The 11,826-nt window shown below is 39.6% G+C and overlaps 1 protein-coding gene and 1 long non-coding RNA gene across 2 annotated transcripts; both read right to left on the bottom strand.

Moving 5' to 3' along the window:
* Positions 1 to 2,320: 2,320 nt before the first annotated feature.
* Positions 2,321 to 3,441, bottom strand: LOC122669256. The gene is made up of 3 exons (XR_006333986.1): positions 3,288 to 3,441; positions 3,046 to 3,169; positions 2,321 to 2,631 (listed from the first exon to the last, which is right to left on the bottom strand). It is a non-coding gene; the product is annotated as an uncharacterized LOC122669256 (long non-coding RNA).
* Positions 3,442 to 4,087: 646 nt separating this feature from the next.
* On the bottom strand, positions 4,088 to 10,767 carry LOC122669255 (putative pentatricopeptide repeat-containing protein At5g08490). The gene is made up of 2 exons (XM_043865979.1): positions 10,731 to 10,767; positions 4,088 to 7,131 (listed from the first exon to the last, which is right to left on the bottom strand). Exon 2 carries the CDS (start codon positions 7,105 to 7,107, stop codon positions 4,291 to 4,293), a length of 2,817 nt encoding a protein of 938 aa, XP_043721914.1. The 5' UTR covers positions 7,108 to 7,131; positions 10,731 to 10,767; the 3' UTR covers positions 4,088 to 4,290.
* Between the last annotated feature and the right edge of the window lie 1,059 nt (positions 10,768 to 11,826).

Below are 11,826 nucleotides of genomic sequence, written 5' to 3'. Positions count from 1 at the left end.
CGAAGAGACGATGAGATAGGGTTGGGTTTTCGGTTTGAGTTAACCATGGGTTTAATGTTGGTTTGGTTTAACTTGATCCGGATTAGGTTATGGGTTGGGATAACCAAAATTAGTTCATTACTTTAAAGTAAGAGAATGATTTAGGATCGTTAGATTTAAGATTGCCGCGTGTCGCACTTTGGATGAAAAATAACAAGAAATAATAGATGTAGAAATGGAGAGGAGTAAAATCCGCAGAGGAGAGGCCATTCAACCTATCGTCAACTTTGGCCATATCAATTTTTATGGTCACAAAATCGGAATTAAAATCCTTTGCAATACCCGGTGGGGTGGCAATGCACATCCAACGGTACAGCAGAGGCCATGTGTACCATATGTGCCACGTGAGCTTTGTTGTACCATTGGATGCGCACTGTCGCCCCGCCGATACTACAGAAGATCCTAATCCACAAAACCGGGCTTCCTTTTTAGTTTATTGAAGTATGGAAAGATTTGCTGGGCAATGGCTATGTTATCAGCTATTTTTCTCCGAGGTAAGATAAGGTAAATTTAGTATACAATCCAATTAGTAAGGATGCTGCCACCCATCAAATGATTAGTAAAAATTTGCGACATGCACAAGATATGTACCACTATGCCATTGGTACATTGTGTATGTTTCCATGTGCTTGTGATTTCTTCGCTTTCAACACAGATCTCCAGATGCAACTAAAAAATTGTAGCTTAATCAAACACAGTCCACTATCATTTTCAAAACCCCATTAATGAAATAACAGCCATTTAACCAATCTTCTTTTGAATTTTGGCTTGAGAGTCCTACAAACTGGATTTGAGGAGATGTTACCGCTGGTTCCTTTATGTGAAAGAAGCAGTATCTGAAGGTTGTCAACTAGTTTATTAAATTGAATTCTTTTTCAGCAGCTGTGCTTTTATTTTTTTTTTATCATTGCAAAAGTCAAGAATAAATGATGTTGAAACTGCCTCCTACACACACAAAAAAAAAAAAAAAAAGAAAAATATGAAGCTGACTAGTCCCAAGCCTCAAACCATTCCCTGCCCGTCCTATCCAAGGTTTGATTCCTACAGCAAAAGAACTCCATTTTTTGTTGCTATAACATTTTGAACTGTATGAACTATGAACACTTCATGTTATGGACTAACATAATTCACAAGGTCAGTAGGATTTGCAACTAAAAGTGAAAACCAAATTTTGATCAACTTTAAAAGTTCACTTCAGTAGATGATTCCCAGTAAAATGAAGAAGGTAGCAGGTGCCTGCATTTAAACAGGCAGGAGTAGTGGTCAATTCTCACAAGTTGAAGGTGAAGACAATCATCTCAGAAAATGATGGAGGTCGTCGCTCCTTCCCACATGATTCTATTTATATAAAAAACAAATAAATAAATAGAAAGCCCTAGGATTGGGTACGATTCTTTGGCTGTGGCGGTCAAAGTCAACGACCCAACCAACCCTAACCCCCGCCTTAAGAGGTCCAATTCTTGTACCTTTCCTGTTCTTTTTTAGATCCACATGGTGCAATCATCCAATGGGTTCCTCTTCTATGGCAAATCTAGAAAAGCTTGGAACTCGTTTATATTCAATCATTCTAGCACTTCTCTCCTTAGCCCAAGAGTCCAAGACAAGCCTTCAATCATTCAATTGAGGGTTGGTCGAATGGGATTTGGCAAGGAATGGGCTAAGTATCTTGATTCCCCTGTTGCTTTAAATATTTCTTACCCTAGCCCTCCCTTGGTGGTACGGGTGTCATCCTCAGAGATCATAAAGGTGGATTTGTGGCTACAAAGTGCAATCACTGTCGTAGCTTCTCTGCTGAATCCATGAAAGCAGAGGCAATCCAGGATGGACTTCTGTTAGCTCATAGTCAACAACACGGGCATGTTAGCTGTGTAATTGCTGTGAACATTCCAACTCTTAGCTTTGCTTTTTCTCAGGTTATATTTTTGTTTATTCCTTGCTCTCTCAATGTGGAGGTTCATACTTTGACTACAGGGGCCTCTCTCTTGAAGGCTGAAGCTGTCAACTGTTTGGCGGATTAAGTCACCCCCTTCAATTATACATCCTGACCTCAGGAACTTCTCTTCTCTATTTCAATAATATTCAGTTGTTGTTCTGTTGACTTTATTAAAGTAGAAGGTAACAGAGTACAATAACACCCCCAAAAAAAAATTACTATTACAAAGGTTGGAAAGTTTACACTTCTAATTTCTAAATTGAAGGAAGAAAAAAAAAATCAAATTTTTGTGAGCTTGATCATTGTCACTTACTATATTTACCTGTTAAATGGTTGTTTATATTTGTATTCTCCAATCCTGGGCATACCACTGCTGATCTTACAGAAGCTTTGAATTCACTAATTTTCCAAACCAGAGAAATCAGTGGGCATCACCCATCATTCCAATATTCCCACATTAGGGCTTGTTCCTAACATGTCCATCTTAACCTGCTTCACAAATATTGAAGTCAAAACCCAACATATTGTGTGTACTGAGCATATGGTTCTGATTGCATGGCAATGGGGGCCCTTGTGACATAATCTGGAAGATCAAAACCATCTACAAGTTCCCTGGCAATATTTCTAAAACTTAGATATTCTGTCAGCTTGTGGATAGCCTGCAAGAAGACGGAGAAGACACCATTACACTTCAAACAAAAACAGCTGAACCAAACTTATATTGCACAGCTTCCAGCCTTCCACCCTTCTGAATGACAATTCGTGCAAAAATGCCAAAGGTTAGGACTGACTCCAGGCCACCCCTCCCTGAATCATGTGAAGCAAGACCTCCAACCCCTTTTAGACGGCACAGTAACCATCAACTACTCTCATGAATCATGGTGTGGCAAATCTCCCAGGTGGAGCTCAGACCATTAAATTTACTAGATGTGCAGGCTATGCCCAGTAAAGATCACAGAGTCTCTAAAAGCAGGGATTATGGAATTGCAATTTAATACATTCTAGACATCATTTACACCATGCCATATATCTTGCAATTTTGCAAAGAAATGTTGGCTTTCAATTTGGTATACCTTAGCTTTATTGGGGGCCACATAATCCACATTACGGTAGGTCCCAATATCTTTCCAAATTCGATCCAGGGCATAGAGGTCACAGACAAGCTTCAGAGCTGCACGTGTGTTCCCTACAGGACAGCTGCAGCAGAACTCAAGTCAAATTATCTCCATTAGAATAACATAGAACAAGGTAAAAGTAAAGTAGCAGTTGTACTTCTTGTAGTAACCGCAGTACTTTAAGATGAAAAGGTAAGTACCTCTGCACAGCTTCAATGAATTTTGCAAGGATGCCTGATTCAATATGGGATTCTGCAAGTGTCAGAAGATGATTCAAGCATCTATTCCAAGCACCAATGCCTCAAAGAGTCTTACTGTGCTTCCTGAGGCACACTGCAACACTATGAAGCAACCCAGATGCTCGGTACTGCAAGAAGAAATTAGTTAGGCCACAAATACAGCTATCTGCTGATAAAGCACACACAAAAATCACAGAAATTAGAAAATATTCACCCTGAAGGCATCTAGCTGGAAGCTGGGGTCTCGTAAATAATCTTCACCTTTCCACCGAGCAGTCACTGGGTTTGGCTGGGAAAGATATGTAGCCATGGAATCTTTCAAGTAGTCCCATGTAACAGCCAGGGAACAACTAAGTTCGCCCAACGAAGAAAGTGTGTTTATCCCGAAGCTCCATTCAGTAATATCCCGCCCGCGTCCTTCCATTTTTCCAATTAGGGCAAGGAGTGTTAAGGGTTCTTCCATCTATGGTTTGGCTTCGAAAGGCGCTCGAATATTAAGACCTTTCATCAGTCGCCACCCGCTTCCCTCAGAGCTATGCTCTGAGCGCCGGTCATTCAACTAACTTGGTATAAAGTTCCCATGCCCTGGGTGGAGCGCTAGGTGTATCCTCCTTCACTTGGGACGTGGCAATGATTTTGACGCTTTTTCTAAAATATAGTTGGGTCCGGTCGATTCGAATGTTTCTTAGTGAGATCCAACTATGAGCCGTCATCACGATCTCAACCTCGAAATTTCTTGAAATAAAAATTCATCAATATTTTATGTGTCATGTCAATAAAAGAACATCCTCTCATCCGACCATATGTTTACTTCAAATCCCCTAATTCACAGCTCTGTTCTTAACAAGCTTCCAGTTTGCTTGAAACTTGAAAGCATCCTCTTTCATTGGGAACGCTAATCCTGTTTTGGAACCTTGCATGAGGTCCTTCACTTCTTCCCTATTTAAGGTACTGATATCTTATTTTATACTTGATTGACACAAGCAATGTTTTCACTACTGCAACATGGCTCTTTGATTTGTTGGTCCAATGTGGTTAACATATTGTAAATGAGGCTTCTTTGTGGATGAGAGAAATCTCCAGCTACAAAAACATTCATCCTTCTCTGGACTTCAATCCAGCTGCAACCAGCTGGCTTCCTTAGATCTCTCATCTTCATCAATCTTCTCACCTTGTTGACCCCATCCCATCTGGCATCTGCTGCATATATGTTTGACAATAGTACATAGTTTCCAATATTACCAGCCTCAACCTCAAAAAGATGATCTGCTACAACCCGCCCGAGCTCCACCTCATGATGGGTTCTACAAGCACCAAGCAATGTGCCCCATACATTTGCATTAGCTCCAACAGGCATACTATTTACAAAGGAATATGCATCTTGCAAGCATCCTCCCCGAGCAAGAAGATCCACCACACAGGAATAGTGCTCCATGGTGGGTTTAATCCCATGGACCATCTCTATGGACTCAAAAAGCTTAAACCCTTCCTGGACAAGGCCTGCATGACTGCAAGCTGATAGGATGGCAGTAAAAATGACATGATCTGGCTTTATACCCAACTCAAGCATCTCGGAGAAGACCTTAAGTGCCTCTTCTCCCATGCCATGCATTGCATACCCGCACACAATGGCTGTGAACATAACCAGATCCTTCTGAGGACAGGACTGGAAGAACTTGTACGCATAGGTAATGGATCCACATTTTGCATACATATCCAAGAGTGCACCATTCAAGCGGACATCTTCAAAGCAAGATCTTAATACAAAGCCATGACACTGCTTGAGCAGATGGACTGAGGCCAAACGGGCACAAACTGGACGGAGACTCATAACACTCACAGCATCAGGTCTCATTCCCTGAGCTTGTAACTCATGAAATAGAATAAGAGCTTGAGTGGTGTAGTCACTTTCAGCATAAACCCGGACCATCAGATTCCATGTGGTGAGATCTTTTTTTGACATCTTACTAAAAATCATCTCTGCACTTTCCCAAGACCCACAATCAACAAAACCTGAGATCAGTGAATTGCATGTGACCACATTCCTCCTTCCTAATAAACTCTCAAAAGTCTTGAATGCATAATCCATGTTCCCGCATTTGGTGTATGCATCAAGTATCATGTTTCCAACACTTGGTTCCAGGTCACTCAGTAACAAACTCTTTCTAATAGAATAACCATGAACTTCTTTAACCATTGCCTCCTTGGAAACATTGGCACAAACACGAAGAATGGTCAAGAGAGTTATGGAGTCAGGTAGCAATCCTTCATTGAGCATTCGGTGTAAAAGATTGACAAGTTGGGTTGCATATCCACGCTCTGCATACGCATCAAGCATTGTGTTCCATGATATAAGATCTCTCTGAGGAATGGTTGAGAATATCTTCAATGCAGCTTCCATGTCATTGCATTTTGCATAAAAGCTTATTAGGGCATTACCTACAGCAGTGTCCTCACGTAGTTCAGGATGTTGGAGAACGTACTCATGGATCTTCTGCCCCTCTTGTGCATTGCATAATTGTGCACAAATTGGAAGTATGGTCACAAGCGTTACAGAATCTGGCTCCACCATTTCCATTGAGAGCAATTCATGAAACAACTCCAGTGCTTTCCATGGCTCACCATTAGATGCATATCCTGCAATTATAGCATTCCATGAAACTAAATCTCTTGATTTCATCCTACAGAATATGGATTCTGCTTCTCCCAACCTTCCAATCCTTGAGTAGAAACTCACCAGAGCATTGTATACAGAAATATCTGCTGCCAACTGGGGCCGCCGCATCACATAACAGTGAATTTCCTCCCCAAAACGGTACTTTCCATCATGTTCTACCAAAACACAAAGAAGAAGGATACTAACGATTGTTGCATAATTAGGTTCACTATCAACTGCTAACATCTGACGGAACAATTCAAATGCGTCAGCAAAGAACCCCTTCTCCGCATACCCAGAGATAATTGCATTCCACGAGACAACATCTTCATAAGCAATCCCACAAAATGCAACAAAGGCATCATCTAAACAACTGCATTTTGCATACATGGATACCAAAGAATTTCCAACAAGAGTTTGTGATTCAAATCCAGATTTAATCACATAAGCATGGACACTCTTGCCGGCATGCAAATCTCTTGATCGAGCACACACAGGAAGGATAATGACTACAGTAATTGAGTTGGGCTTAGGCTCCTCCTCCCAGACATGCATTGCATAGAACAACTTCATTGCTTCAAGGTCATGCCTCCTGGACCCAGCATAACCTGATAAGAGTATGTTCCACAAGACAGGGTCGCCGCGACTCCTTTGAACGAACAATCGGTGGCAATCATGTAGGGCCCTACATTTGGCATACATGTTCATCAGAGACTTAGACACAGCCTCACACGAGTCATGACCCAATTTAACGGTATACCCATGAAAAGACTTCCCCAATTCAATAGCCGATAGAGCAGCACAAGACTTGAGAAGGGTTGCCATGTCTTGGTAGTCAAGTCTGAAGCTCTCAGAGCTATGCATCCTTTGATAAACCAATGAAAGAGCTTCTGTATGCCTAGCATTAACACAATAACTCCTGAACATGGCTTCCCAAGTTTTGGGATCCCATTGAGACATACTATTGAACGGTGGATGCACATGTACGCATTGGCCATGAATTAACTCAGATTTTGCAAGGGGAAATTTCAAGGCAATATGATGTCGGTGTAATGGGAAGCAGTGTCTTCTTCTGGTATCAAATCTCAGGTGGAGGAAGAAAAACCGGGTTTGTGGTTTGATCATCAACAAACAAACATAAAAAACAGATCAGATCAAATAGTCTGCTAGAACGAACAATATTCTGGTCCTAGAAGATCTCCTTGGCAAGACCCAAAAATTATTGGTCACCCAGTTTCAGCTTCCATGTGCCACAGCTACAAAAAGACAAGGTGAACGGTTAGGATCTGTATGGCAACCATTTTGTTTCAAAAAATTGATTCTGAGTCGGAATCGATTTTTTTCTGTTTCTGGATTTTTTGAGTAATTTTGTACCAACTAATGTTTTGTATGGTAAACCTGGTAAAAAATTGATTCTGCTATTACAGAAAAACAGAAACATGTATGGCTTGTCATTTTAACAGAAACAGTTTTCTCTTCCAATTCTATCAAATTACATAAAAATCTCATCCCTTGGCATAATTTTCAAACACAAATGAATGAGAAAATATCACTAATTTCAATATGTCCAAAATAATTTCAATACTAAACATAATGTTCTTACACATCAAAAAAACTATTCATTAATTTTCATTCAATTGGAGGCATGTTTCTTGATAAAGCCAACTGGTTTGCAATGTTCTTTCTAAATTCAACCATATATCTTGCCCTATTTCTTTGGCTATACTCAGGTAGGATACAACCATCATCATCATCAGGGGGTCTCTCTAAATTGTTATCATCTCCAAACTACACAAAATCTGTGTCAGCTTGTTGTTCCTCCCGAATGAAGTTGTGTAGGGCACAACATGCAATAACGATACGATTTTGGGTCAGAAGAGGAAAACGTTGCGTTTTGCTTAGTATAGGAAACTGTTGTTTCAATAACGCAAAACTGTGTTCGATAACATTCCTAATACTCGAATGTCTTTGGTTCAAAAGTTCTTTAGCGGTTTGCGCTCTTCTTGACTTGAAATCTCAGAGATTATACCGTTGGCCCTTGAATGAAGTTAAAAACCCTGTAGTAGATGGATATCCAGAAAGTCTAGTGAGTAGTGTGGGTCTTGGGTTGCTCAAAGCTGCAAAAACACCAACCATCTGTGCAATATATGTGTGTGACACATGAAACAATGGATTGGGAGCAGTGAATGGATCATCTCCAAATCTGAATTGGATAGAAGCAATTAAAAAAAGGGGTACAACCCCACCATTCATTCATTATTATTAATGTCGCTCTTCACAAGTAGAGAGAACTACCACCAATATAGCTACCATGAATATTGATGATGATATGGGGGTTGGCCCATGTAAACTAAGGAAGCAGGAAAAGGACCCAATATTAATGGACCCACACACAGTTTTAGTGGAAATCTGGTTATGTGTGGATGAAAAGACAAAAAAAAAAGTAATAAAAACTGGGTTAGAGAGGTTAGACACAGTACTGAAATCCAATTCATTCCAATCCAAAGAAAAGAGCTAGAGATAGGCCAGCCGGGCCTATTGAACAGATATGAATGAATGGACTACTACATCTGTTCAATGCAAATCATGCCTTTAGTTTCCTGCGAAGAGTGTAAGAGTGTCAAAGTGCTGCAGTATTCATTTGGGGGGGGGTGAAAGATGGTCCTGTAGTTGCAAAAGCTTGACTCAAAGAAACCAATAAAAAAATCTACAGGAAATGACCAAACTTTCATCCCATAATCCAAAAAACTACAAAAGTAGAGAAAAATATATTTATAAACTCTGACCAAGCAACCAAATGGTATTGTTGGATGCATTTATAGTTAAATATGCCTACTTCTTTCCACTAAAATATGCCTACTTTCCAATTTTCTGGAGTTTAAATTTTAAGCACAACTAACAACTCTGTTTCTAAAATCCAATTTCACCAAAGAAAGCCTCCCAGCCTCTCCTCCTTAAATTCATTCTACTCCAAAGTGTGGTGAACTTGTATCACATCATATTGTTTTTACTCTAATAAAGCAACAGAAAAGAGCTGCTAAAATACGCACAAACATTATAAGATTTCTCTTTGAACATTATACATAATGTTTTTTGTCTCATCTCTACTTCCATTAGTATGATAAAATTACAAACTGAATCACGCAGGGAAGTTAAACCTCATGCTGACCAAAATAACTTAGCAAAATAAGATCCACCACGGAACCCTTTTGCTTCTTTTACAGACTTCATATTGAGTCTCCACATGGTATTACAAACTGATGTATGAAGACTCAGAGTCTGTAAGCGATGCTGGTATAAACACAACTATGGCATGCTGATTTAGTTAACTTTCCCTGTTCCAACTTTTGGGTTTCATTCCTTGTAAAAAATTCTGGATAAGATTCTGAAAATGGGTGTGATGCATTGATACGAGGAGAGGTAGATATGTAAGCTGTGTCATTCTTGACTGGTTACGAACAACCTACGAATGTGATGTATTTCACATCTGTTTCCACCGTGTAGACTGAATAATCAAGGTTTTCAGAGAAGTTAGAAAAGCGAGGCAGAGAAGAGCAATTCCTTCTCTGTAAACCAGGATCGACAACTCGGTTAAGATTCTTGTGGTATAAGATTTCATCCACTTAAGTATATTCTTGTGTAGAGTGAATACCACGGATAACAGCTATCATATTTCAAGAATTGCAGATTCAAGACAGTTTGATTGTTTTCGCAATTGAGTTGGAATTCAGGGAATTTAGTACAGTTGTTGGGATCAGTTTTCAAGTGGAAAGGGTACTGGATGTTGAGCACATCACCGCAAGAGGGAGAAGAGTTGCACACTTCTCTCTAGGGCTGGGCGGCGACATGGGCTGACTGAAAGTTGGTGAAGCAGAAGAAGAAGAAAACGAGAGCAGTAAAAGAAGAAACAAAGGGTGCCCAAGTCATGTTGAACCGAATTGAGATTTGAGAGAACTCGCCAAAAGGAAAATCCTTTTTCCCTTCTTTTGTATACAAACTATTGGGCTACCATTTTAGATTTAAGTTCAGAAACCCTAAATCTAAGTAAGAAATCGTGAGAATAATGTGCTATAGTTCATACCTTGGGACGAATCGAGTCGTTCACAGAGGACCAGAAGTATTTCCAAAGAAGACGATTGCAGATGACCAAACACGAAGTTATGAGAGAGTTGCAGTTGCAGAGGTCGAAAGCCGTTCCATGAGAGGTCGAGTTGCAGAGGTCAAGAGCGAAGGTTGAAAGGTAAGTTGAGTTGCAGAGGTCGGCCGTGTGAAATCGAGCTTCCTTAGTGAGAATGTCGACCTTGTGAGATTTTAGGGTGCGTTTTAAATTTTGTTATGTTTTGATGTAAAATTTCAAATATGCCCCTCTTTAACTAAGCGGAAGTTATTTCTCCGATTTTTCATAGAACCAATTCTTTGAATTCATCTCTCAAAAGGTTGCCGGATCCGTTTCAAAAAATCACAGAAATAGACCGAACATCTTGTACACAATCTGTTCAATTCTGCCTTCATTAAAAAAGGGAAATAGTTATCTGTCCAAGAGTGTGGCCTACGCCAACACTCCCATGTGTCTATCTCTCTTCTTCTTAAAACAAGGGGATAGAGGTGTCTTTTCACATGGGGAGGAGAGAGAGAGAGACTCATGGGAATGCTGGCGTAGGCCACACTCCCGGACATAAAACTTTTTCCCATCAAAAAAATACACCAAAATCCATTTTTTAGAAGGTTACCATACAGATTTTGACAGCCAACTAATGTTTCCGGGAGAAATTGCAGATTGGTTTTATAAACGATTTCGGTTAATGATTTTAATCCTCCCCAATTCCAAAAAGTGTGCAGTGCCATAGTTTAGATGTCGACACATCAACTCGGACATCCAACGGTCCAAGCTATGACTTCATTTTTTATTTTTATTTTTATTTTTCTTTCTTTCTTCTCGAACTTATCACCATTGGATGTCCGAACTACTAGGTGTCAACATCTCAACCCCAAATTGCCGTACTACACACTTTTATGGAATTAGAGAATATTATTTTCTCGGTATTAAATGATTTTATAAGGTTTTTTTTTATTTTTTTTTCCATTCAAAGTTTCAAATGGTTACTTTTCATTACATCTCTTTTGTTTTTTTTTTAATTGAAATGGAAGTATAAATTGATGTAATAATATTAATTCTATAGTATTTGCATTAATGCTTAATTATTGTTAGGGAAGCAGTTTTCTGTTTGGGAGTGTGGCCTATACCAGCACTCCCATGTGTCTATATCTCTCCTCCTTAAAACAAGGGGCAGAGGTGTCTTTTCACATGGGGAGGAGAGAGATAGACTCATGGGAGTGCTGGCATAGGCCACACTCTCGAACAGATATATTTTTCCCTTATTGTTATTACATATTACTAATATTTGTTTTGATTTTTACGGTTCTTTAAACAGTTATTAACCATTAGTTGAAACAGTTCGGTTTAAACTACTATGGTCAATTTTAAAACCAAGAGACTGAACCATTTATTAAACGATCCTATTTGGTTTCAATAAATAGTTTCTATTCGATTTTGACACCCTTTACATTTTTATGCATTTTCCGTACCGGTCCATCAATACGTGATTGCCCAAGATTTAGTATCTGTCTCCATTGATACTAATATGAATCGATTAACCAGGCCAATCTGATACCAATCCCTCAAACCATGATCACAAACCAAGAATGACCTTGCACTCTTGACGTTGATGAAGGGGTGTAAATGAATAGCTGAAATCCGTTTCCGTATCCGTGTCCATGTCCGTATCCATTTAGTTCTATTCGAATCCGTCCGAAAGCTAAACAGATGCGGATACAAATAGACTA

Source organism: Telopea speciosissima, chromosome 7 (genome assembly GCF_018873765.1).
Source record: "Telopea speciosissima isolate NSW1024214 ecotype Mountain lineage chromosome 7, Tspe_v1, whole genome shotgun sequence".
In the NCBI taxonomy this organism is placed as follows: domain Eukaryota; kingdom Viridiplantae; phylum Streptophyta; class Magnoliopsida; order Proteales; family Proteaceae; genus Telopea; species Telopea speciosissima.
Note: the sequence above shows the minus strand (reverse complement) of the source record. Positions and strands in the feature narration are given on the sequence as shown.

Excerpts from the sequence above, each read along its gene's own strand:
- LOC122669255 (XM_043865979.1), bottom strand. The coding sequence starts at position 7,107 with ATGATCAAACCACAAACCCGGTTTTTCTTCCTCCACCTGAGATTTGAT.